At 50.3% G+C, this 27568-nt stretch overlaps 1 protein-coding gene across 1 annotated transcript; it reads left to right on the forward strand.

The window, feature by feature from the left end:
* The first annotated feature begins 675 nt into the window (after positions 1 to 675).
* On the forward strand, positions 676 to 26124 carry DSTYK (dual serine/threonine and tyrosine protein kinase). Its single transcript, XM_058039851.1, has 13 exons — positions 676 to 997; positions 8134 to 9080; positions 9870 to 10587; positions 12965 to 13239; positions 14781 to 14864; positions 16487 to 16663; positions 18237 to 18366; positions 20044 to 20200; positions 21186 to 21318; positions 22327 to 22440; positions 23479 to 23593; positions 24404 to 24538; positions 25828 to 26124. The coding sequence occupies exons 1-13, from the start codon at positions 766 to 768 to the stop codon at positions 26013 to 26015; spliced, it is 3405 nt and encodes a 1134-aa protein (XP_057895834.1). The 5' UTR covers positions 676 to 765; the 3' UTR covers positions 26016 to 26124.
* Positions 26125 to 27568: the final 1444 nt, after the last annotated feature.

A 27568-nucleotide genomic window follows, 5' to 3' on the forward strand; every position in this document is an offset into this window, starting at 1 on the left:
GCCGCCGCCGCGCCTGATGGGCAGCGCCGCTGGCCAATGGCGGTGTGAGGGAGGAGGTGTCTCTCGTGGTGATTGGTGGAGCGTGCTCAGAGGGCGGTGCTGGCGGGAGGAATTGACCAATGAAGGCGCGCGGAGGGCGGGGCCGGCGCTGGTGATTCGCGGAGGCGGAGCGGAGCAGGAGAGGGGCGCGCCGCCTCCTGCCGAGCCGCTCCGCGCAGCGCGGGATGGGGGAACAGTAGGAGGCGTCCGAGCTCCCCCTTTCGGTCCCCCTGTTTAAATGCATCATTTCATGGTCGTTCTCGTTTTTTGGGGAATTTTTGCTCGTCTCCCGCGGTGGTGCGCAGAGGCCGCGGGGAGAGGTCGGCGGCCGCGCTTAGAGAGACTACAAATTCCATGAGGCCTTGCGGCAAAACGGACTACAACTCCCGGCATTCCCCACGGGGGTTAGGAAAATGAACTATATTTGGATGTAAATAAACTACATCTCCCAGCGTGCCTCGCGCGCGGGGTGCGCCCGGCCTCCTCCCCCTTTGCCCTGCGGCGCGCCGACAAACGTTCCGCGCACACGCAGCGCGGCCGGTGGAGGCGCTTCCCCTCGGGAGAAGGCGGCGGCCGCGGGGGTCGGGGAGGCGGGAGGGGCGGGGGGTGGGGGGGGTCGGGACGAGAGGAAATCCTCGGGGAGGTTCCTCCCCGAACGGCGGCAGCCTGGCAGGGCCCGAGAGCTGCCCGCGGTGGGGAGGGGATAGCGGGGCGGACCCGGAGGACATGGAGGGCGAGGAGGCCCCGTCATGGCGGGGTCCCGGCGGGGCCGTGCGGGAGCTCTGCCGCTCTTTCGGCCACTACAACCGGCACCTGGCGAGGCTGCAGCACAACCTGCGAGAGACCAAGAGGTTCTTCCGCGACGTCAAGTTCTCCCAGGGACATCCCTTCGCCTTGGCGCCCGCCGGTGACTGCCCCCGCTCCGCCTGGGATGGGGATGGGGGTCCCGGGGACGGCGGTGAGAGAGGGCAGGGGCGGGCGGGGTGTGAGGGTGAGGGGTCTGGGGGGGTAAAGGGGGAACCTCTGAGGGTGAGGGGTCTTTGGGGGGCTTGTCAGGGGTCTCTGGGGGCTTGTCAGGGGTCTCTGCGGGGCTTGTGAGGGTCGCGGTGCGGAGTGAAATGTCCGGTTTGGCGGGGCTCTAATGGGGGTTACAGGGCTGGGAGTGCCTGGAGGGTGGGAGAGGCTTTGTGGCTGTGATTTAGGATCGGTATAAGGACAATATTCTTCTCCCAAAGGGTGCTGGGCACTGCCCAGGCTTGCCAGGGAATGGGCACAGCTCCAGGAGGGTTTGGACAGCGCCCCAGGGATGCTCAGGGTGGGATTTTGGGGTCTGTGCAGGGCCAGGAGCTGCACCCAGCATCCCTGTGGGTCCCTGTCATGGGTTTATGATGGGGACCCCCTGCCCCTGACCCTCTCCAGAGAGGGGGTTCAGAAGGGGCAGCACAACGAGGGGCTGGCAATCCTTTTTTGTCCCGGAATTCCTGGGATTTGTGGCCTCACTGTGGCCTCACTGTGCTCAGGGAATGAGGGGCTGCCATTCCCTGTTTGTCCCTGGGGCTCTGTGCTCAGCTGCTGCTGTTGACAAACAGAGCTGAGGGTGGCACCTCTGCTGCCACGGGCAGGACTTGGTGTTTCCATGAGACTGTCTCGTGAGAGGGGCTCAGTGTGACGTGAGATGTCCATAAAGGTTTTCTTCATTCATCCCCAAAAGGCTCCTGAGTCATCTCTCGTGGCCCCTTGTCTGGGATTCTTGTCCAGGGTTCTTGTCTGGGGTTCTTGTTCAGGATCCTTGTCCGGGATTCTTGTGCAGGGTTCTTGTCTGGGATTCTTGTCCAGGTTTTTTGGACCTGCTCATCTTGCACTCCAAATCCTGGTTTCATGTTCAAGCGTTGAGTTTTTCTGTCTGTGTCTAAAAAAAAAGTGGTTTTGGGCTGATTTGTGGTTTGTTTTCCCCTTTGTGGGATTGTGGAGTTGTGGCTGGAAAGGTTTTGGGAGCACATTGGGATTTTGGGAAGTGGTTGCTGCTCCTCTCATCAGGCTGGGTGGGGAAGGAGATTTTGGGATGGGGCAGAGCCAGGTGAGCCTGTGATGTTTGGGATTTGGGATTGTTGTGCCTGGAGAAGAGGATTTGGGGTGATCTGATGAGAAAAATGGAATATTTCCAATATTTCCAAGGGATGGAGTGCCAGCAAACAGGGAATGGCCAGAGGGCAGGGAGAGATGGGATTTTGGGAATAAATCCTTCCCTGGGAGGGGCTGGGATGGAATTCCCAGAGGATCTATGGCTGCTCCATCCCTGGGAGTGTCCCAGGCCAGGTTGGACCGTGGATAAAATGGAAAAAAAACAGAAAAAAAATTGCTCAAAAGCTTGGAGCTTCCACAGATCCCATAAATCCGAGCTGAGGCTGCTCTGCCGAGCTCTGGGTGGGTTTGGAGAGGAGTCCTGGTGAGAGCCGCCCTTGTTCCGGGGCGGACAGGCCTCCTTTGATCCCGGGAATTCATGGGATTGTGGATGTGAGGATGTGTGGATGTGTGCCCCGGGGCTGCCCCGCCGCTCCAGCGCCAGCGCCAGTGCCGGTCACATGGGCCGGGATGGGGCTGGGATCGGGATGGAATTGGGATGGGGCCGGGATGGAACCAGGGTGGAGCAGGGATGGAATTGGGATAGGGCGGGGATGGGGCTGGGGTGGGGCTGGGATGGGGCTGGGATCGGGATGGAATTGGGATGGGGCCGGGATGGAACCAGGGTGGAGCAGGGATGGAATTGGGATAGGGCGGGGGTGGAATTGGGATGGAGTCAGGATGGGGCTGTGATTGGGATGGAATTGGGATAGGGCCGGGATGGGGCTGGGATGGAACCAGGGAGGAGCAGGGATGGAATTGGGATTGAGCAGGGATGGAATTGGGATGGGGCACGAATGGAGCTGGGATGGGGCTGGGGTGGAACCAGGGTGGAGCAGGGATGGAATTAGGATTGAGCAGGGATAGAGCAGGGATGGAATTGGGATGGGGCTGGGATGGAGCTGGGGTGGAACCAGGGTGGAGCTGAGATAGGGATGGGGCTGGGATGTAGCCAGGATAGAATTGGGATAGGGATGGAGCTGGGATGGAACCAGGGTGGGGCTGGGATGGGGCAGGGATGGAATTGGGATGGGGCCAGGGTGGAGCTGGGATAGGGATGGGGCTGGGATGGAGTCAGGATGGGGCGAGGATGGGGGTGGGATGGAATTGGAATGGGGCAGGGTGGGGCAGGGATAGGGCCAGGGTTAAATTGGGATGGGGCTGGGATGGAGTCAGGATGGGGCAAGGATGGGGGTGGGATGGAGTCAGGATGGGGCAAGGATGGGGGTGGGATGGAGTCAGGATGGGGCAAGGATGGGGGTGGGATGGAGTCAGGATGGGGCAGGGTGGGGCAGGGATAGGGCCAGGGTTAAATTGGGATGGGGCTGGGATGGAGTCAGGATGGGGCAGGGATGGAATTGGGATGCAGCAGGGATAGGGATAGGGCTGGCATGGAGATGGGATGGGGCCAGGATGGAATTGGGATGGAGAAGGGATGGGGCTGGTGTGGAACCAGGGATGGAGAAGGGATGGAACCAGGGTAGAGCTGGGATGGGGCAGGGATGGAATTGGGAGAGGCCAGGATTGAACGAGGGTGGAGCTGGGATGGAGCTGGGGTGCAATTGGGATGGGGCTGGGATGGAGTCAGGATGGGGCAGGGTGGAGCAGGGATAGGGATGGAGCAGGGATGGAATTGGGATGGGGCAGGAATGAGGCAGGGATAGAGCTGAGATGGAGTCAGGATGGAGCCGGGGTAGGGAATGGGGCTGGGGTGGAACTGGGGTGGAACTGGGATGGGACTGGGATGGAGCCAGGATGGAACCAGGATGGGGCAGGAGTGGAGCTGGGATGGAGCCAGGATAGGAATGGGGCTGGGATTGAACCAGGGTGGGGCAGGGATGGAATTGGGATGGAGCTGGGATTGAACAGGGATAGGGATGGAGTCAGGATGGGGCTGGGATGGAGCAGGGCTGGAGCAGAGTTGGGGCTGGGATGGAGTCAGGATGGAACCAGGGTGGAGCAGGGGTGGAGCTGAGATGAAATTGGGATGGAGCCAGGATGGATCAGGGGTGGTGCTGGGATGGATCAGGGATGGGGCTGGGATGGAGCTGGGATGGAGCTGGGATGGAGCTCCAGCCCCTGGCATGCCCAGGAATGTGGCTGCATCCCTCAAAACTGAGAAATTCTGATCCCACTTTTTATTGATCCCTCCCACCCTGGATCTGTGTCTGTGCTGATCACGGGGTGTGGAATCATGGGAAAAGTGTTTTAACCTCAGATCCTGGAGGAAAAAATGGATTTGGGAGGACCTTGGGAAAGGTGTTTCAACCACAAATCCTGGAGGGTTTGGCAGGACTTTGGAGCAGTTTTCCAGTAGCCAAAGGAGCTCCAAGAAGGCTGGAAAGGGAAATTTTCATCTGGAAAAGGGAATGAGGAAAGGTTTAGATGGGATATAAGAATAAATTCTTCTCTGTGAGGATGAGGAGGGTCTGGGATGGAATTCCCAGAGAATCTGGGGCTGTTCCATCCCTGGGAGTGTCCAAAGCCAGCCTGGAGCATCCTGGGGTGCTGAAGGTGTCCCTAAATGGCAGAGGAACAGGAGGAGCTTTAAGGTCCCACCCAAACCATTCCAGGATTCTCCATCCATATAAATAATCCCTCAATAATTTCATTTAAACTTCTGTATCCCAGTCATTTTTTGGAGATTTTTTTGCTGGATTTAAGGATCCATCAATTCCAAGGAGAGATTTTTGCTGGATTTGAGGATCCACGAATTCCAAGGAGAGATTTTTGCTGGATTTAAGGATCCACCAATTCCAAGCAGATATTTTTGGAGGTATTTTTGCTGGATTTAAGGATCCACCAATTCCAAGGAGATATTTTTGGAGGTATTTTTGCTGGATTTAAGGATCCACCAGTTCCAATGAGATTTTTTTGCTGGATTTAAGGATCCACCAATTCCAATGAGATATTTTTGCTGGATTTTAAGGATCCACCAATTCCAAGGAGATATTTTTTGGAGATATTTTTGCTGGATTTTAAGGATCCACCAATTCCAAGGAGATATTTTTGCTGGATTTAAGGATCCATCAATTCCAAGGAGATATTTTTGGAGATGTTTTTGCTGGATTTAAGGATCCACCAATTCCAAGGAGATATTTTTGCTGGATTTAAGGATCCACCAATTCCAAGGAGATATTTTTGCTGGATTTAAGGATCCATCAATTCCAAGGAGATATTTTTGCTGGATTTTAAGAATCCACAAATTCCAAGGAGATATTTTTGGAGATGTTTTTGCTGGATTTAAGGATCCACCAATTCCAAGGAGATATTTTTGCTGGATTTAAGGATCCACCAATTCCAAGGAGATATTTTTGGAGATATTTTTGCTGGATTTAAGGATCCACTCCTTCCTGGAATGAGGAGAGGGAGCTCTGCTGCCTCTTCAGCCCTCCCTGAATTGCTTTTTCATGCTCCAGATCCTGAATCCCAGCAGAAGCTCCAAGCAACGTCCCCAGATCAAAGCCATCGTACAGATGAAGGCTCAAATGTGCAATTTGTGGGATTTTTTCTCAGATCTTTATCTTTTGTGAGCTCTTGGTCAGCTTCCAACCCTCTGGTCACTTGATGTGGCTTTTGAAAGGCTTGTTTGGAAAACAAAAATCCCAAAAAAAATCACATTTCAAAGAGAATTTCCTCCCTTCAACAACTCCCAAACTTGGGATTTGGGGTTTTGTGGGGCAGTGCTGATAGGATTTTTCCTTAATTTTGGGGTAGAAAAACTCCAAAATCCTGAAAGATTTGAGGGGAAGGCAAAGCTTGGGCAGGGTTTTAAATGAGCTTTAAACCAATCTAAAACTACACAAAATGCTCCAAATTTGGCTGATTTTAATTAAAACTGAAGTGATTAAGCTGTCAAGAGTGAAGAGAGAGATGTGTTGTAGGATCTCTTTAATGGGGTTTGGAGTGTGAGGAGGGGAGGATTTTGTTTTCCTCACAATTCAGGCTGCCAGAACATGACTCATGAAAAAAAAAATAAAGAATTTTAACAGCAATTTTAAACAGAATTTTTAACCCTATAAAATCCAGTATCAGAGCAATCCTGGTGCTTTGTACCTCTCAAATTGGGCATTTTTTAGGGGCTGGTTGTTCCATTTTCCCATTTAATTTCATTTTTTAGGGATTTTTGTGTTCCTGATGAGGGATTTGTTTGTGATTTGTGTTTTTGGGGCTGTCAGAGTCACTCTGTGCTGTGCACGAGGGTAATGCTGAATTTAGCTCTTGCCAAAGCTGCATTTAGGATTTTTTTTTTTTTTTAAAAAGACAGCAGGAGCTAAACTCAGCCCTGAGCCTGAATTAGCACAGCCAGGTGATGCTTGTGGGGTGGGAGGGAGGTTTGTGGGGTTTGGGAGAAGTTTATGGAGTTTGGGAGAGGTTTGTGGGGTGTGAGGGTCATTTGTGGGGCGTGAGAGAGGTTTGTGGGTTTGGGAGAAGTTTGTGGGCTCTGAGGGAGATTTGTAGGGTCTGAGTGTCATTTGTGGGGTCTGAGGGAGGTTTGTGGGGTCTGAGTGTCATTTGTAAGGTCTGAGGGAGGTTTGTGGGGTCTGAGTGTTGTTTGTAGGCTCTGAGTGAATTTTGTAGGGTGTGAGGGCCGTTTGTGGGCTCTGAGGGCACTTTGTGGGGTCTGTGGGAGGTTTGTGGGATGTCGGCGACATTTGTGGGCTCTGAGGGAGGTTTGTAGGGTCTGAGTGATGTTTGTAAGGTCTCAGGGCTGTTAGTGGGATGTGAGTGATGTTTGTAGGGTCTGAGTGCCATTTGTGGACTCTGAGGGCCGTTTGTGGGGTCTGTGAGAGGTTTGTGGAGTCTGAGGGCGGTTTGTGGGCTCTGAAGGCCATTTGTGGGGTCTGAGCGACATTTGTGGGGTCTGAGTGTTGTTTGTAGGGTCTGAGGGAATTTTGTAGAGTCTGAGGGAGGTTTGTGGGGTCTGAAGGCCATTTGTGAGGTCTGAGGGCAATTTGTGGGGTCTGAGCGACATTTGTGGGGTCTGAGTGTTGTTTGTAGGGTCTGAGGGAATTTTGTAGGGTCTGAGGGAGGTTTGTGGGGTCTGAGTGACGTTTGTAGGGTGTGAGGGCCGTTTGTGGGCTCTGAGGGCAGTTTGTGGGCTCTGTGGGAGGTTTGTGGGATGTGAGCAATGTTTGTGGCTCTGAGGGAGCCTTGTGGGGTTTGAGGCTGTTCCAGAACCTTCTGGCTGGCAGCAAAGTGCCTTCCCTGGGGCTCATCCCTCTCCAGGCTGTTGGGATTCTGTGCTCCTGTAACAAAACCAGAATTAATCCTTGTCCTGTGTTGGCACTGCAGGAACTGCCCCATCAGCAGCTCTGGGTGTTCCCCTGGGCTGTGGGGCTGCACTGTCCCGTTTTTAGGGCCAAACCCTGATCCCTGTTCCCTGTTTCAGGCCCCATTTTTAGGGCCAAACCCTGATCCCTGTTTCAGGCCCCATTTTTAGGGCCAAACCCTGATCCCTGTCCCTGTTTCAGGCCCCATTTTTAGGGCCAAACCCTGATCCCTGTTCCCATTTTAGGCCCCATTTTCAGGGCTGCATCCCTGACCCCTGTCCCCATTTCAGGCCCCATTTTTAGGCCCAAACCCCTGATCCCTGTCCTGTTTCATGCCCCATTTTTAGGGCTAAACCACTGAGCCCTGTTTCAGGCCCATTTTTAGGAGGATCCTGATCCCTGTTCCAGGCCCCATTTTTAGGATAAAGCCCTGATCCCTGTCCCCATTTCAGGCCCCATTTTTAGGATCAAACCCCTGATCTCTGTTTCAGGCCCCATTTTTAAGGCAAATCCCTGTCCCTGTTCCAGGCCCCATTTTTAGGATCAATCCCTGACCCCTGTCCCATTTCAGGCCCCATTTTTAGGATCAAGCCTTGACCCCTGTCCCGTTTCAGGCCCCATTTTTAGGGTCAATCCCCGTTCCCTGTCCCTGTTCCAGGCCCCATTTTCAGGGTCAATCCCCGTTCCCTGTCCCTTGCAGGCCCCAGCCCGGTGTCGTTCCCCCGGCACGAGGAGGAGCAGCTGCAGCGCTCGGTGAGCTGGAGGCCGTGCCTGCTGATCCTGGGCCAGAACTGCCGTGCCAAGGGGCACCTGCTCAACACCCTGCTGGGCCAGGAGCTGCTGCCCACCCCTGGCACTGGCACCCAGGAGCCGCTGCCCACCCCTGGCACTGGCACCCAGGAGCTGCTGCCCAGCCCCGGGACGGGCACCCAGGAACTGCCGCCTGGGGCTGGCACTGCCACCAAGGAACTGCTGCCCACCCCTAGGACTGGCACCCAGGAACTGCTGCCCAGAGCTGGCACCCAGGAATTGCTGCCCAGAGCTAGCACTGCCACCAAGGAGCTGCTGCCTGCCACTGAGACTGGCACCGAGGACCTGCTTTCGACCCCTGAAGCTGGCACTGCCACCAAGGAACTGCTGCCTGGGGCTGACACTCCAGAGCTGCTGCCCACTCCCAGGGCTGGCACTCCAGAGCTGCTTTCTACCCCCGGCACTGTCACCGAGGAGCTGCTGCCCACCCCCAGGGCTGGCATGGACACTGAGGAGCTGCTGCCCACCCCTGGGACTGGCACCGAGGAGCTGCTGCCCATTGCTGAGGCTGCCACTGAGGAACTGCTGCCCATGGCTGGCACCACAGAGCTGCTTCCCACCCCTGGCACAGGCACTGAGGAGCTGCTGCCCACCCCTGGCACTGGCACTGGCACCGAGGAGCGGTGCCGGCGCCGCCGTGTTCGCTTCACGCACGGGGCGCGGCCGCGGCTGAGCCTGGCACTGCCCGGGCAGTACGAGCTGGTGCAGGCGCTGGTGGCACACAGCGGGCACTGGGACACCATCCCCGAGCAGGACCTGCAGGTGCCAGGGGACGCCGAGGATCCCGCACAGAGGGTGGCAGAGCTGGAGGTGGTGCTGCCCTGCGCGCTGCTCAAGGTCAGGGTGGCACTGTGCCTGGCACTGCCACTGTCCCTGGGGAGCTGGGGGTGGCACTGCCATTGTCCCTGGGGTTCTGGAGGTGGCACTGCCATTGTCCCTGGGGTTCTGGAGGTGGCACTGCCACTGTCCCTGGGGTTCTGGAGGTGGCACTGCCACTGCACCTGGAGAGCTTGGGGTGGCACTGCCACTGTCCATAGGGAGCTGGGGATGGCACTGTCACTGTCCATAGGGAGCTGGGGATGGCACTGTCACTGTCCCTGGGGAGCTGGGGATGGCACTGTCACTGTCCCTGGGGAGCTTGGGGTGACACTGCCACTGTCCCTGCCCTGGTCTGTGAAGAATTTGGGGTGGCACTGCCACTGTTCCTGGCATGTGGGGGTTGACATTTACAGCCCTGATAAATTAATTCCCAAATTGTCCCTGATCTGGTCTATAGGAAGTTTGGGGTGGCACTGCCACTGATCCATGGGGAGTTTGGGGTGGCACTGCCAGGGTCCTGTTCCATAAATTCCCCTGCTGGCTCTTTCCTGGGACACTTGTCCTAAGTTTTGTCCTAACACTCCCAGGGTTTGGTCCAAAATGAGGAATTTTGAGTTGTCCAGGAATCAACCTTGTCCTAAACTGGGCTAAAACTCCCAGGATTTGGTCCAAAATGAGGAATTTGGAGTTAGGGGTCAGATCAAGATCTGCTTTGAAGAATTCCAGTTTTTTGCTGTGTGAACGACTCCCAGGGCATTTTTCCACAGAAAAAACCTATCAAACCTCCTCCTTTTTCCCTTTTCCCAGGAAGTGGACATCGTGGTGGCTCCATGCCGAGGCTTCCAGTCAGCTGAGTCCACCCTGGCTGAGTTTGTGGACCAGGTGCTGCCCGTTGTCACCTTTGCCATCAGCGAGCCCCAGCTGTCCCCGTCGGACCAGGCAGAACTTCGGCAAATCAAACAAAAATTCTCCCTCCCCATCTTCTTCCTGCGAATCCCCGAGGCCGGCGGCGAGCTGAGCTCTCCCAAAAACCCTCCCAAGGACAACAAATCCCACCCTAAGGACGACAAATCCCACCCTAAGGACACCAAATCCCACCCCAAGGACACCAAATCCCAGCTCCACCTGCAGCTGCTGGATCTGGAGTACCTGAGCCCCTCGAGCCCCTGCGGCTGCGGCGCTCCCGGCTCCTCCATGCTGGTGGAGCAGCTGGAGAAGCTGAGGCTGCTGAGCTCCTTCTCCAGGCAGGTGCTGCAGCAGCACCTGGTGGAGGCAGCCACGAGGCTGAGCGAGGTTCACGGGCGCTGCCTCAACATCTTCATCAACCAGGCCTTCGACATGCAGAGGGACCTGCAGATCACCCCCAAGAGGTTGGAGTACACGCGCAGGAAGGAGAACGAGCTCTACGAGTCGCTGATGGGCATCGCCAACCGCAAGCAGGAGGAGATGAAGGAGATGATCGTGGACACGCTGGGGAATATGAAGGAGGAGCTGCTGGAGGATGCTGCCACTATGGAGTTTAGAGGTGAGAGGCAGGTGGAGGGTTTGGGGTGGTTTGGTGAGGGGAGAGGTGGGAGAAATGCAAAATTGGCATGGGGGTTTGGTGAGGCTGCAGCCTGTGATTTCTGGATGGTCACAGAGCCCTGAACATGAAGCAGAAGCTGGGATCAAGCAGATCCTGATGATAATTCCAGGAATTCAGTGAGACTCCAACCTGTACTTCCTGGATGGTCATAGAGCCCCAAATATGAATCAGAGTCTGGGGTCTAGCAGATCCTGACCACAATAATTGATGGATTCACTGGGATTCCAACTTGCAATTCCCAGATGGTCACAGAGCCCTAAACACAAATCAAAATCTGGGATCAAGCAGATCCTGACCATGATAATTCCAGGAATTCAGTGAGACTCCAACCTGCAATTGCCTGGTGGTCCCAGAATGCTGAACATGAATCAAAATATGGGATCAAGCAGATCCTGACCACAATAATTCCAGGAATTCAGTGAGACTCCAACCTGCAATTCCCAGATGGTCACTGAACCCTAAACAAGGGTGGAAATCCAGAGATCAGGCAGATCCTGACCATAATAATTCATTAATTCAGTGAGACTCCAAAATGCAATTCCTGGATGGTCACAGAGCCCTAAGCATAAATCAAAAGCTGGGATCAGACAGATCCTGACCACAATAATTCCAGGAATTCAGTGAGACTCCAACCTGCAATTCTTGGATGATCACAGAACCCTAAACAAGGGTGAAAATCCAGGGATCAGGCAGATCCTGACTACAATTCATTAATTCAGTGGGACTCCAACCTGCAATTCCCAGATGGTCACAGAGCCCTAAACATGAATCAAAAGATGGGATCAGGTAGATCCTGACCACAATAATTCCATTAATTCAGTGGGATTCCAACCTGCAATTCCCAGAGAGTTGCAGTGCCCTAGAAAGAAATCAAAATCTGGGATCAAGCAGATCCTGACCACAATAATTGATGGATTCAGTGAAACTCCAACCTGCAACTCCTGGATGGTCACAGAACCCCAGACATGAATCAAAATCTGGGATCAGACAGATCCTGACCACAATAATTGATGGATTCAGTGGGATTCCAACCTGCAACTCCTGGATGGTCACAGAACCCTAAACGTGAATCAAAATCTGGGATCAGACAGATCCTAATGATAATTCCAGGAATTCAGTGAGACTCCAACCTGCAATTCCCAGATGGTCCCAGAATTCCAACCTGCAATTCCCAGATGGTCCCAGAACCCCAAACAACCATGAAAATCAGGGGTCAGGCAGATCCTGACCACACTAATTGATGAACTTAGTGGGATTCCAACCTGCAATTCCCAGATGGTCCCAGAACATGAATCAAAATCTGGGATCAAGCAGATCCTGATGATAATTCCAGGAATTCAGTGAGACTCCAACCTGTACTTCCTGGATGGACACCAAACACGGATGGAAATCAGGGATCAGGCAATATCCATTTGTTTTGGTAGGATCTGTTGGATGAAGTGATAGTTATCTTGGATAAAAGAATTGTGGATGAAATGGTCATAATCTTGGATAAAGTCATTAATAATCTTGGATAAAGTCATTAATAATCTTGGATAAAATCATTAATAATCTTGGATAGAAATCATTATAATCAGCTTGGGTAAAATAATGATGATAATATTGGATAAAATCATGATAATAATATTGGATAAAATCGATAATCTTGGATAAAATGATAATAATATTCGATAAAATCATTATAATAAGCTTGGATAAAATAATGATGATAATATTGGATAAAATCATTATAATAAGCTTGGATAAAATAATGATGATAATATTGGATAAAATCGTGATAAAAATAATATTGGATAAAATCATTAATAATATTGGATAAAATCGATAATCTTGGATAAAATGATAATAATATTAAATAAAATCATTATAGTAATATTGGATAAAATAATGATGATAATATTGGATAAAACTGTCATAATCGTAGATAAAACAATGGTGATAATATTGGATAAAACAGTGATGATAATCATGGATAAAATAATAGTAATATTGGATAAATAATAGTAATCTTGGATAAATAATAGTAATCTTGGGTAAAATGGTAATAATCTTGGAGAAAATGATAATAAATCTTGGAGAAAAGGATAATAAATCTTGGAGAAAATTATAATAAATCTTGGATACAATAATACTTAATAATCTTGGAGAAAATGATCATCATCTTGTGTAAAGCAATAACAATGCAATTCTGGCATCATTGAGAAGATCATTATTTCAAACACCACTATGATCAGCGTGTGCCCCTCAGGGCCCCACTCAGGACTCTTCTCCCCACACCCCCAGACCTCCAGGATGGTTTTTCTCCCTTTCCCTGCAGACATCATCATCCCCGAGAGCGGCGAGCCCGTCAGCTCCAAGGACATCAAGCGCTGCATCCAGCAGATCCAGGAGCTGATCATCTCCAGGCTGAACCAGGCTGTGGCCAACAAACTGATCAGCTCCGTGGATTACCTGAGGGAGAGCTTCGTGGGCACCCTGGAGCGCTGCCTCAAGAGCCTGGAGGAGTCCTGGGAGGGCTCCGTGCACCCGCCCCGGGGGCTGGAGAAACCCCGCGAGGGATCCGTGCACATCACCAGCAACTATCTCAAACAGGTCTGCAATGGCTAGGGTTTGGGGTGCTGGAACTGCCAGGGGCCTGAATTTGGGTGAAGTGGTCAAATTGTGGTCATAAAATACCTAAAAACTCTGGAGAAACCCACGGATTGATCTGTGCACATCACCAGCAACCATCTCAAACAGGTCTGGAATGGCTGGGGATTCGGGTGCTGGAACTGCCATGGGCCTGAATTTGGGGGAAATAAGCAGTTTATGGTCATAAAACACACGAGATAATAACTTAGGTCCTAAATCTGTATAAATTTATCAAATTATGGTCATAAAACCACCTAAAACCTCTGGAGAAATCCCAGGGATGGATCTGTGTGCATCACCAGCAACTATCTCAAACAGGTCTGGAATGGCTGGGGTTTGGGGTGCTGGAACTGCCAGGGGCCTGAATTTGGGTAAAATGGTCAAATTATGGCCATGAGGTAACACAGTAAATCAATTGTCTCATAAACCTGTATAAAATAATCAAATTATGGCCTAAAAACTCTGGAGAAACTCAGCGAGGGCTCTGTGCACATCACCAGCAGCTATCTCAGACAGGTGAGGATTGAGGTGCTGGAACTGCCATGGGCCTGAATTTCTGTGAAATGGTCAAATTATGGCCATGAGATGACATAGTAAATCAATTATCTCATAAATCTGTGTAAATAATTTAATAATAGCCATAAAGACACCTTAAAACTCTGGAGAAACCCCGGGATGGATCCGTGTGCATCACCAGCAGCTATCTCAGACAGGTGGGGATTGAGGTGCTGGAACTGCCATGGGCCTGAATTTGGGTGAAATAATCAATTTATGGCCATGAGATAACACAGTAAATCAGTTATGCCATAAACCTGTATAAAATAATTGAATTGCAGCATAAAAACACACATGAGATAACACAGGAAATCTATTATCTCATAAACCTGTATAAAATAATCAAATTACAGCCATGAAATGCGCATGAGATAGCTCAGTAAATCAATTAGCTCCTGAATCTGTATGAAATAATCAAATTATCCCCTAAATCTGTATAACCAGTCTAGAACCACCCATGAAATAACAAAATAAATCATAATCTCCTAAATCTTTACAAAATAATAAATTTATGGTCATAAAATACCAATGAGATAACACAAGAAATCAATATCAACACATAAATAAATTATCTCATAGACTTCTATAAAATAATCGAATTATGGCCTAGAACCACCCATGAAATAATAGAATAAATCAGTTATCTCATAAACCTGTATGAATTAATCAAATTACAGCCTAAAAACACCCATGAAACAACACAATAAAATTAGAAACACCGATGAAATAACACAATAAATCAATGTGAAATAACACAATAAATTAATTTTCTCCTAAATCTCTACAAAATAATCAAATTGCTGCCTAAAAACTCCCATGAAACAACACAATAAATCAATTAACCAAGTGATTCATGGACTATCCCAATTTTTGCCATTTTCACAGGCTCTGGCAAAGCTCCTGGCTGGCAGAATTCCCATTTTTCCCTCTATTTTCTGCTTTTCCAGATCCTGAATGCAGCTTATCACGTGGAGGTCACGTTCCACTCGGGTTCAACAGTGACCAGGATGCTGTGGGAACAGATCAAACAGGTGTGGATGCTTGGAAAAAAGGGAATTTTGGAGCAAAAAATCCTCTCAGCTGCTCCCAAAATTCACTCTGGGTCTTTATTCCTGGTGATTTCCATGCCTGGAAGTGCCCAAGGATGGAGATTGGAGCATCCTGGGGTGGTGGAATGGGATAAAATTTAAAATCCTTTCCAGTCCAAAGCATTCTGGGAATTCCAGGATTTTCATTCCACAATATTGGTGGGAAAATCAGGGAGAGCTGTTTCCAAATTAGTGAAATTCCCAGGGAAGGAGCTTTTTGTGTGGAAATTCCAGGTGTTGGAATCAGCACTTCCTGTAATTAGTGGGTAATTAAATTGCTTTGCCTCAGCCTTCATTAGAAACCACAGAATTCCAGAGTGGATCCCTGTCCCAGGAAGGGAGGAGGAGGAGGAATCTTGAATTTGTTCCCACTCTGAGCTGGGATTGTTGGAGGAAAAGTTTTGTTCTTGCTCATCCATCCAAGCAGGGAATAAAGTTCATAAAGTTCCAGCTCAGAGCAGGAATTCAGGAGGAAATTTAGGTTGGATTTAGGAAAAAGGTTTTTACTAAAAGAGTAATAAAGTTCTGGAATGGGAGGTGGTGGAATCAGCATCCCTGGGTGTGTTTGAAAAAATATTGGATGTGGTACTGGGTGCCTTGGATTGGGGCTGATTTTTGGGATTTGGGGCTGATTTTTGGGATTTGTGCCATGGATGTGGGTTAATTTTGGGGATTTGTGCCCTGGATTGGGGTTGATTCTGGGGATTTGTGCCCTGGATTTGGGGCTGATTGCAGAGATTTATTTGTGCCTCGGATTGGGGGTGAATTTTGGGATTGGTGCCTTGGATTTGGGACTGATTTTTGGGATTTGTGCCCTGGATTGGGGCTGATTGCAGGGATTTTTGCCTGGAATTGGAGGCTGATTTTTGGGATTTGTACCTTGGATTTGGGGCTGATTGCAGAGATTTATTTGTGCCTTGGACTGGGGGTGAATTTTGGGATTGGTGCCTTGGATTTGGGACTGATTTTTGGGATTTGTGCCATGGACTGGAGACTTATTCCAGGGATTGGTGCCTTGGATTGGGGCTGATTTTTGGGATTGGTGCCATGGACTGGAAGTTTTTTCCAGGGACTTGTGCCTTGGATTTGGGGCTGATTTTGGGATTGGTGCCATGGATTTGGGGCTGATTTTTGGGACTTGTGCCATGGATTTAGGTTGATTTTTGGGATTGGTGCCTTGGATTTGGGACTGATTTTTGGGATTGGTGCCTGGAATTTGGGGCGTATTCCAGGGATTGATGCCTTGGGTTTGGGGCTGATTTTTGGGATTTGTACATTGGATTGGGGCTCATTTTGGGGATTTGTGTGTTGGACTGCGGGCTGACTCCGGAGATTGGTGCCTTGGATTTGGGGGTGATTGTAGGGATTTGTGCCTTGGATTTTGGGCTGATTGTAGGGATTTGTGCCTTGGATTTGGGGCTTATTGCAGGAGTTTGTGCCACGGATTTGGGGCTGATTTTTGGGATTTAATTGAGGCGCTGGGGCTGGGTTGAACTGGACGATCCCAAAGCTCCTCCAGCTGGTGACTCCATGACTCTGGGATCGTGACTCCGTGGTTTCCCCAGATCATCCAGCGGATCACGTGGGTCAGCCCCCCGGCCATCACCAGCGAGTGGAAGAGGAAGGTGGCCCAGGACGCCATCGAGAGCCTGAGCGCCTCCAAGCTGGCCAAGAGCATCTGCAGCCAGTTCCGCACGCGCCTCAACAGCTCCCACGAGGCCTTCGCCGCCTCCCTGCGCCAGGTGCGGGGAAACCGCCCGGGAGAGCGGGAATGGGGAGGGAAAAATGGGGTTAAACTGCTGAAACGGCAAAAAACTGACTGGGAGATTGGGAATGGGGATGGGAAATGTGGGGATTAACTGCAGAAATAGCAAAAAACTGACTGGGAGGTTGGGAATGGGGAGGGAAACTGGGGTTAAACTGCTGAAACAGCAAAAAACTGACTGGGAGATTGGGAATGGGGAGGGAAATGTGGGGATTAACTGCAGAAACAGCAAAAAACTGACTGGGAGATTGGGAATGGGGAGGGAAACGGGTTAAACTGCTGAAACAGCAAAAAACTGACTGGGAGATTGGGAATGGGGATGGGAAATGTGGGGATTAACTGCTGAAACAGCAAAAAACTGACTGGGAGATTGGGAATGGGGATGGGAATTGTGGGGTTAAACTGCTGAAACAGCAAAAAAACTGACTGGGAGATTGGGAATGGGGATGGGAATTGTGGGGTTAAACTGCTGAAACAGCAAAAAAACTGACTGGGAGATGGGGAATGGGGAGGGAAATGTGGGGATTAACTGCAGAAACAGCAAAAAACTGACTGGGAGGTTGGGAATGGGGATGGGAAATGTGGGGATTAACTGCTGAAACAGCAAAAAAACTGACTGGGAGATTGGGAATGGGGATGGGAAATGTGGGGTTTAAGCTGCAAAAACTGCCTGGGAGATTGGGAACGGGGAGGGAAATGTGGGGATTAACTGCAGAAAGAGCAAAAATCTGACTGGGAGATTGGGGTTGGGGATGGGAAATGGAGTTTTAACTGAAGAAACTGCCCAGGAGATCAGGAATGGGGATGGAAATGTGGGGTTGTAAGTGCAAAAACTGCCCAGCAGATCGATCTGTCTGTCTATCTATCTATCTATCTATCTATCTATCTATCTATCTATCTATCTATCTATCTATCTCTAAATATACATATAAGTCTATATATCTAAATTTATATTTATATATTTATATATAAATATATATAAATAAAATATCTATAATATACAATAATATAGATTTGTATAATATATAAATAATATATCTGTAATATATATATTTAGATATAAATCTATATATCTAAATCTGTATATCTCAATGTGTATATCTAAATCTATATGCATCTCTAAATCTATATGTAACTCTAAATCTAAATATCTACCTAAATCTATCTATAAATCTGGGTATATCTAAATCTCTATATTTAAATATATAGATACATATACATATATAAATCTATATATTTAAATCAACGTAGTTAAATCTGTATATCTATCTAAGTCTATAGGTATCTCTAAATCTATATGTAAATCTAAGCATATATATATCTAAATCTATATATCTATCTAAATCTATATATCTACCTAAATCTACCTATAAATCTATGTATATCTAAATCTATATTTTGATATATATAGATATATATATATATATATATATCAATATAAATCTACCTACCTACCTACCTATCCATATAAATAATGTTTCTGAGCGGTGCTGGCCATTCCAAGCCCGGTGTCCCCATGGTCACCCCGGTGACACCGTGCTGTCCCCCAGCTGGAGGACGGCCACTCGGGCCGGCTGGAGCGCACCGAGGACCTGTGGCTGAGGGTGAGGAAGGAGCACGCGCCCCGGCTGGCCCGGCTCTCCCTGGAGAGCAGATCCCTGCAGGACGTGCTGCTGCACGGTGAGAGCCTGGTGGGGAGGGTCCTGTGGGAGTGGGGACACTGCTGGGAGTGGGGACACTGCTGGGAGTGGGGACACTGCTCTGGGAAGGGTCACTGCAGGGAGTGGGGACACTGCAGGGAGTGGGGTCACTGCAGGGAGTGGGGTCACTGCTGGGAGTGGGGACACTGCAGGGAGTGGGGTCACTGCTGGGAGTGGGGACACTGCAGGGAGTGGGGACACTGCAGGGAGTGGGGACACTGCAGGGAGTGGGTCACTGTTAGGAATGGATCCTGCAGGGAGTGGGGTCACTGCAGGGAGTGGGGTCACTGCAGGGAGTGGGGTCACTGCTGGGAGTGGGGACACTGCAGGGAGTGGGGACACTGCAGGGAGTGGGGTCACTGCTGGGAGTGGGGACACTGCTGGGGGTGGGGACACTGCAGGGAGTGGGGACACTGCAGGGAGTGGGGTCACTGCTGGGAGTGGGGACACTGCAGGGAGTGGGGACACTGCAGGGAGTGGGGTCCTGCTGAGAGTGGGGTCACTGCTGGGAATGGGGTCCTGATGGGAGTGGGGACACTGCAGGGAGTGGGGACACTGCAGGGAGTGGGGACACTGCAGGGAGTGGGTCACTGTTAGGAATGGATCCTGCTGGAAGTGGGGTCACTGCTGGGAATGGGTCACTGCTGGGAATGGGTCACTGTTCTGGGAAGGGTCACTGCTGGGAGTGGGATCTGCTGGGAGGCGGATCCTGTTAGAGTGGGGACACTGCTGGGAGTGGGGACACTGCTGGGAATGGGTGACTGCTGGGAATGAATCCTGCTGGGGGTGGGAACCTGTTGGGAATGGGGTCACTCCTGGGACTGAGTCACTGCTCTGGGAATGGGTCACTGCTGGGAATGGGGACACTGATGGAGTGGGGTCACTGCTGGGAATGCGGACACTGATGGGAGGGGGATCCTGTTAGAGTGGGGACACTGCAGGGAGTGGGGACACTGCAGGGAGTGGGGAACTGCTGGGGGTGGGGTCACTGCTCTGGGAAGGGACACTGCAGGGAGTGGGGTCCTGCTGGGAGTGGGGTCACTGCAGGGAGTGGGGACACTGCAGGGAGTGGGGTCCTGCTGGGAATGGGGACTCTGCTGGGAATGGGGACTCTGCTGGGAATGGGGACTCTGCTGGGAAGGGTTCCTGATGAAGTGGGGTCACTGCTGGGAATGGGAACCTGCTGGGAGGGGATCCTGCTGGGGGTGGGATCCTGTTGGAATGGGAACCTGCTGGGAGGGAGATCCTGCTGGGAGTGGGTCACTGCTGGGAATCCAGTTTGGATTTCCACTCCATTTTCCAGAAAATCCAGTTTGGATTTTCACGCAATTTTCCAGAAAATCCAGTTTGGATTTTCACTCAGTTTTCCAGAAAATCCACTTTGGATTTTCACTCCATTTTCCAGCCAGGTTTCAACTGGCACCTCCCAACTACCTCACAGCTAGGAATGTTCAGGAGGAAAAAAACGTGGATTGGGGGCTGATTTTTGGGATTGATGCCTTGGATTGGGGGCTGATTTTTGGGATTTGTCACCTTGGATTGAGGCTGATTGCAGGGATTTGTGCCTTGGACTGGGGCTGATTTTTGGCATTTGTCACCTTGGATTGAGGGCTGTTTTTTGGGATTGGGGACTGATTTTTGGGATTGTTCCTTGCAGGGAAGCCCAAGCTGGGCAGGGAGCTGGGCCGAGGCCAGTACGGGGTGGTGTACCTGTGTGACAGCTGGGGGGGACACTTCCCCTGCGCCCTCAAATCCGTCGTCCCTCCGGATGAGAAGCACTGGAACGACCTGGCACTGGAATTTCACTACATGAGGTCAGTATGCTCAGTACTTCCCCCATTCCACAGGGATGTGGGTGATTTCCCAGGATTGTTCAGGCTGGAAAAGCCACCCAGCCTGTGGCTGATGTCCCCTTTGTCACCCACCCCAGAGCTGCAGGAATCTGGGACTGGAGCTCCTGGAAGGAGATTAATCAGATTCCCTGCTGCCTGTGCTGTCCAAATTCAGGGGAAATCCCAGTTTACAGACCATAGGAACCAACAATTCTCCTCCCCTGATTCCTGGTGCTGAATCCTCTCTCTTTTCTCTCTTTTCCCTCTCCTTGTCCTGCCTGAATCCCCAAAAAAGCCAAGGATGGCTCTGCAGTGCAGAGAGCAGCTGGTTTGCAGTAAACAGCTGCAGGCACAGCCAGCTGAGAGAAGAATGGGGTTTTTTGTGAGTCTAACCTTTAAAAAGGCTTTTTTTTTCTTTCTTTTTTTTTTTCTTTCTTTTTTTTTTTTTTTTAGTTTAATTGGCTCAGACAGCTGAGGATTGTGCTGCTCTGAATCTAAATCTGCAGCTCTGGGGCTTCTTCCCTTGGTCTGGAGAAAGGGACAAAAATTACCCCAATTTTTTATGCTGAACCTGCTTCAGGTCCCTTCAGAGATTCCCTTGGCCTGGACTTGAGACAGCGACAAAAATGATCCAAATTTTCTGTGCTGAACATTCTGCAGAGATTTTGGGGCTTCTTCTCTTGGCCTGGGCTGGAAAACACAGCCAAAAATTACCCAGAATATCTGTATTGAATTCTGTCAGTCCCTTCAGGGACTTGGAGGCCAAAAATGACCCAAATTTTATCTGCTGATCTCTCTGCAGAGATTTTGGAGCTTCTTCTCTTGGCCTGGGCTGGAGAATGGGGCCAAAAATGACCCCAATTTTCTGTGCTGAACCTTCTGTAGAGACTCTGGGGTTTCTTCCCTTGGCCTGGGCTGGAGGATGGGATAAAAATGACCCAAATTTTTTGTGCTGACCCCTGTGCAGGTCCCTGCAGTCCCACGAGAGGCTGGTGCACCTGCATGGCTCCGTTATTGATTATGGCTATGGAGGAGGCTCCAGCATTGCTGTGCTGCTGATCATGGAGAGGCTGCACAGGGACCTCTACACAGGGCTGAAGGTGCCAAATTCTCTTATTCAATATTTATTTTGTTTTTATTTTATCCCTGGAAGTGCCAGGACAGAGCTTGGAGCAACTTGGTTTAGTGGGAAGTATCCCCGGGCCCATGGGATGAGTTTTGTTCTCCCAACCCAAAATTGATTCTCTAATTAAAAATTCCCCTTTAATATGTAAAACAAAGCTAGAATTACTCATTTTTGGTAAAGAAGAGCAGACCAAAGCAACTTTTAGGTATATAATCTGAGTTTTTCTCCTCAGACTAAGCCTGGTTTAGTGGGAAATGTCCCTGCCCATGGGATGAGTTTTGATCTCCCTTCCAATCTAAAACTGACTCTCTAATTAAAAAACCCCTTTAATCTGTGAAACAAAGCTGGAGTTATTAAATTTTCAGTGTTTTGGTAAAGAAGAGCAGGCCAAAGTAACTTTTAGGCATAAAATCTGAGCTTTTCCCCTAGACTAAACCTGTTTTAGTCGGAAGTGTCCCTGCCCACGGGATGAATTTTAATCTCCCAACCCAAAACTGATTCTCTAATTAAAAATTCCCCATTAATTCATAAAACAAAGTTAGAATTGCTCAATTTTGGTAAAGAAGAGCAGGCCAAAGCATCTTTTAGGACTAAAGTCTAAGTTTTCCCCCTCAGACTAAGCCTGGTTTAGTGGGAAATGTCTCTGCCCATGGGATGAGTTTTGATCTCCCTTACAACCCAAAACTGATTCTCTCATTAAAAATCCCCCATTAATCCATAAAACAAAGCTTGAATTACTCAATTTTGGTAAAGAGGAGCAGGCCAAAGCAACATTTAGAACTAAAATCTAAATTTCCCCCCTCGGATTAAACCTGGTTTAGTGGGAAGCGCCCCCTTGCCCATGGGATGAATTTTAGTCTCCCAAGCCAAAACTGATTCTCTAATTAAAAATTCTGCATTAAAAGCTGGAATTACTCAATTTTAGCAAGGAAGATCATGGCAAAGCAACTTCTAGGACTGAAATCCACATTTTTCCCCTCAGGCTGGGCTGGAATTGGAGCCACGGTTGCAGATTGCGTTGGATGTGGTGGAAGGGATCCGGTACCTGCACAGCCAGGGCTTGGTGCACAGGGACATCAAACTCAAAAATGTCCTGGTAAGGAAAATCCCCTTTTTCTTGGGAAAAAACAAGCTTTAAGTGCGGGAATAAATTTCTCCACATCGGTTATTTTAAGTTGGGCTGGTGTCAGCCATAGGGAGGTTTTGCTGCCTCCTTTCCTGGCTGGAATTTTGGACAAAGGGAGCAGGAGCCCCTCACACAGGGCAGGGGTTTATGTACAAAATCACCTCAGCCCCTGGCTGGGGAATAATTGGCATTGACTCCATGATCCACAGAAGGCTGATCAATAATAATCTTTATTAAGAAACCCTATTAAGGGGATTAAATATAATTATTTATTAAGAAACCCTAGAAAACTATTGCTTTTATAGACAGTTACTGTACAGCTGGACCTCATTAGTCCTCCAATCCAAGGGTGGATTTTTAATTAACCATCACCACTGGTTAATTAAAAATCCACCCTTTGGTGAACAAATCTCCATAACAAATTCCACATATTCACAATAACAGGTGCAGCAAGTGAAGATAAGAATTGTTTCTCATTCTTTTCTCTGATCTTCTGCAGAGATTTTGGGGCTTCTTTCCTTTGGCCTGGGCTGGAAAACAGGGCCAAAAATGACCCAAAATTTCTGTACTGAACCTTCTGTCAGTCCCTGCAGGGACTTGGAGCCAAAAATGACCTGAATTTTGTGTGCTGAACTTTCTGCAGAGATTTTGGGGCTTCTTTCCTTGGCCTGGAGAACTGGGTCAAAAATGACCCCAACTTTTCTGTGCTGAACCTTTTGCAGAGGCAGGACAATGCCTGGGACAGTTGTGTGTTGCTCTCTGTGACCAGAGAGCTGCTGCCACTGAACACATCTCAAGCTGTTTATTTTCCAGCATTTCCAGCTGTTTATTTCCCAGCTATTTATTTTCCAGCATTTTGCTATTGTCAATACATGGTTATGACAACCAGAAAAAATTAATTAATTTTTTTTTTGTTTTGCAAAACCAGCACAGTGTCAAAAATCAACATTTTATGGGAGAAATAGATTCTCACCTGCCTGCCTGTGGCTTTTTTTTTTTTTTTCCCAGTTGGACAAAAAAAATAGGGCCAAAATCACAGATTTGGGGTTCTGCAAACCTGAGGCGATGATGTCTGGCAGCATCGTGGGCACCCCCATCCACATGGCTCCCGAGCTCTTCACAGGTAGGATCCCCCTGGAATTCTGGAATTCTGGAGGCAATTCCTTGGAATTCATCTCTCAGGTGCTCCTGAGACCATTCCAACCCCAGGGAATTCCCTGCTTTCCATGCATGCCCTGGATTTTTCCTGTGGTTTAAGTGCCACTCTTGACAGGATGATGGGGTTGGCCAGCTCTGCTAATTAACACCCTTGCAATTATAAAGGTAAATTATCATTAGGAGGAAGCTGGGAATCCTTGACTTTCATAGGGAAATGCTCCAGGAAGGATTCCTTGGAAGGAATTCCCAAGCTGTTCCCACCTTTGGATTCTCTGGGAATTCTGGCAGCTCCTCTGAGGGTTTTTTCTGAGTTTTAGAACCACTTGGAAATTCAAATCCCACTTATCTCAATCCTTTTGTTCTGCCAGAGCTGCTCCTGCTTGGATAAGGTTGGGATCCAAAGGAAACATCTCTGTTTGTGTGGATTTAGGGGATATTTCTGGGATGATGTTTGGCTCTGACAGAGCTGAGCCTCACAGGTGTTGGTGTTTAAAGCACATCTGAGCTCAGTTTGGGAATTCCTGGTACAGCTTAAATTTATAAATCCTTATTTTATAAATATATAAATCCTGGAAATTTATACTTAATTTGTACTTAAATTTATAAATCCTGGAAATTGGAACAGCTTAACCTTGATCCTAACTCCTGCTGGGGTTTCACACAAATTTTGCTTTCCTGCTGTGAAATTGAGGTTTAAATTTGGGGAGGTGGGAGCCTGGAGTCACCCCTCAGCCTGCCCAGCTCCCAGGGATTTTTCCCTGCTGGTTTTTTCCAGGGAAATATGACAATTCCGTGGATGTTTATGCCTTTGGGATCCTGTTCTGGTACCTCTGCTCGGGCCATGTGAAGTTACCTGAGGCTTTTGAGAGGTGTGCAAGCAAAGATCACCTGTGGAACAACGTCAGGAGAGGTACCTGGAGCACCTGGGCTGGGGGGAAAATCCAAAATCCACTTTTGTTCTGCTGGTGGGCAAGTGGAAGGGGAAAATCCCAGAATTCCTGAAGGTGGAAAAGATTTCTGGGATCGAGTTCACCTGCTTTCCATGGATGTGAGCACCAGGCAGGGCTTTCCTTGGAAATTCCTGGTGATCCCAGTGTGCCACTCAGTCCCTGCAGCTGCTTTCCTTGGAAATTCCTGGTGATCCTGCTGTGCCACCCAACCTCTCCACCTGCTTTCCTTGGAAATTCCTGGTGATCCCAGTGTGCCACCCAACCCCTCCAGCTGCTTTCCCTGGATGTGGGCAGGGCATTCTCTTTAAATTCCTGATATTCCTGGTGATCCCCTGTGCCACCCAACCTCTCCACCTGCTTTCCTTAGAAATTCCTGGCATTCCTGATGATCCCAATGTGCCACCAACCCCTCCACCTGCTTTCCCTGGAAATTCCTGGTAATCCCTCTGTGCCACCCAACCTCTCCACCTGGTTTCCTTGGATGTGAGCACCAGGCAGGGCTTTCCTTGGAAATTCCTGGTGATCCCTCTGGGCCACCCAGCCCTTCCACCTGCTTTCCCTGGAAATTCCTGGGGATCCTCTGTGGACTCCTGATGATTCCCTGTGCCACCCAACCTCTCCCCTGCTTTCCCTGGATGTTGGCACCACTTCCCTGGAAATTCCTGGCATTCCTGAGGATCCTACTGTGCCATCCAACCTCTCCACCTGCTTTCCTTAGAAATTTCTGGTGATCCCACTGTGCCACCCAACCCCTCCACCTGCTTTCCTTGGAAATTCCTGGTGATCCTCTGTGCCACTCAGCCCTTTCACCTGCTTTCCTTGGATGTGGGCAGGGTTTTCCTTGGAAATTCCTGGCATTCCTGGTGATCTCTCTGTGCCACCCAACCCCTGTACCTGCTTTCCTTGGAAATTCCTGGTGATCCCTCTGGGCCACCCAGCCCTTCCACCTGCTTTCCTCAGAAATTCCTGGTGATTCCCTGTGGATCCTCTGTGGATTCCTGGTGATCCCCTGTGCCACCCAACCTCTCCACCTGCTTTCCTTAGAAATTCCTGGCATTCCTGATGATCCCCTGTGCCACCCAGCCCCTCCACCTGCTTTCCCTGGATGTGGGCACCATTTCCCTGTACATTCCTGGCATTCCTGGTGATCTCCCTGTGCTGCCCAGCCTCTCAATGCGCTTTCCCTGGGTGCGGTCAGGGTTTTCCCTGTGCATTCCCGGCATTCCCAGTGACCCCGCTGTGTTCGCAGGGGTGCGCCCGGAGCGGCTCCCGGTGTTTGACGAGGAATGCTGGCAGCTGATGGAGGCGTGCTGGGACGGGGACTCCTCGCAGCGGCCTCTGCTGGGCATCGTGCAGCCCATGCTGCAGGGAATCATGGACAGGCTCTGCCGGCCGCCCCCCGAGCACCCCCACAAGGGCCTGGATGACTCCACCTGAGCGGGAAGCGGCGCGGGATTGCGGGAATTGAGGCGGGAATTGGGCAATTCCAGCCCCGGGCCTGGCGCGGAGCTGCGGGGACAGGGAGGGGCTCCGGGGGGGACAGCTCTGTCCCAATCCTGGTATCCCTATGGAATTGTGGGGGACGGGGAGGGGCGCCTTGGGGGACAGCTCCATCCCAATGCCACCCTGTGGAATTGTTTGGGACAGGGGGGTGACAGCTCCATCCCAATCCTGGTATCCCTATGGAATTGTGTGGGACAGGGGGGTGACAGCTCCATCCCAATCCTGGTATCCCTATGGAATTGTGGGGGATGAGGAGGGGCTCCGGGGGGGGACAGCTCCATCCCAATGCCACCCTGTTATCCCTATGGAATTGTGTGGGACAGGGGGGTGACAGCTCCATCCCAGTCCCACCCTATGGAATTGTTTGGGATGGGGATAACAGCTCCATCCCAATCCTGTTATCCCTATGGAATTGTGGGGGACAGGGGGGTGACAGCTCCATCCTAAACCTGTTATCCTTATGGAATTGTGTGGGACAGGGAGGAGCTCCAGAGGGTGACAGCTCCATCCCAATCCCACCCTATGGAATTGTTTGGGATGGGGATAACAGCTCCATCCCAGTCCTGTTATCCCTATGGAATTGTTTGGGATGGGGATAACAGCTCCATCCTAATCCTGGCTGGTATCCCTATGGAATTGTGTGGGGCAGGGGGGCTGGGTGACAGCTCCATCCCAATCCCAGCCTAGTATCCCTCTGGAATTATTTGGGAATGGGAGGCACTTATGAGGGTGACAGCTGCATCCCAACCCTGTTGTCCCTATGGAATTATTTGGGACAGGGAGAGGCTCTGAGGGGGCTCAGGGGAGTGGCAGCTCTATCCCAATCCCACCCTGGTATCCCTATGGAATTGTTTGGGACAGGGACTGACAGGGTCCATCCCAGTCCTGTTCTCCCTATGGAATTGTGTGGGACAAGGGGGAATTCATGGGGGTGACAGCTCCATCCCAATCCTGGTATCCCTATGGAATTGTTTGGGACAGGGAGCAGCTCTGAGGGCTGGCAGCTCCATCCCAATCCCACCCTATGGAATTCTGTGGGGCTCATGGGGGTGACATCTCCATCCCAATCCTGTTCTCCCTATGGAATTGTGTGGGACAGGGGGGAGCTCATGGAAGTGACAGCTCCACCCCAATCCCACCCTGTTCTCCCTCTGGAATTCTGTGGGACAGGAGGGTGGCAGCTCCATCCCAATCCCACCCTATGGAATTGTTTGGGATGGGGATAACAGCTCCATCCCAATCCTGTTATCCCTATGGAATTCTGTGGGACAGGGGGGTGACAGCTCCACCCTGGTCCTGTTCTCTTTATGGAATTGTTTGGGACAGGGGGGAACTCATGGGGGTGACAGCTCCACCCTGTTCTCCCTATGGAATTGTTTGGGACAGGGGGGTGACAGCTCCTTCCCAATCCCATCCTGTTATCCCTAAAATATTCTGTGGGACAGGGGGGTGACAGCTCCTTCCCAATCCCATCCTGTTCTCCCTCT

Source organism: Melospiza georgiana, chromosome 23 (genome assembly GCF_028018845.1).
Source record: "Melospiza georgiana isolate bMelGeo1 chromosome 23, bMelGeo1.pri, whole genome shotgun sequence".
Lineage (NCBI taxonomy): Eukaryota > Metazoa > Chordata > Aves > Passeriformes > Passerellidae > Melospiza > Melospiza georgiana.

Bases quoted from the DNA above. Each gene is read 5' to 3' on its own strand.
- DSTYK (XM_058039851.1), top strand. From the start codon at position 766: ATGGAGGGCGAGGAGGCCCCGTCATGGCGGGGTCCCGGCGGGGCCGTG. The intron at 14,865-16,486 runs GTGTGGATGCTT...TGGTTTCCCCAG, and splicing joins TGTGGGAACAGATCAAACAG to ATCATCCAGCGGATCACGTG. The intron at 22,441-23,478 runs GTAAGGAAAATC...TTTTTTTCCCAG, and splicing joins TCAAACTCAAAAATGTCCTG to TTGGACAAAAAAAATAGGGC.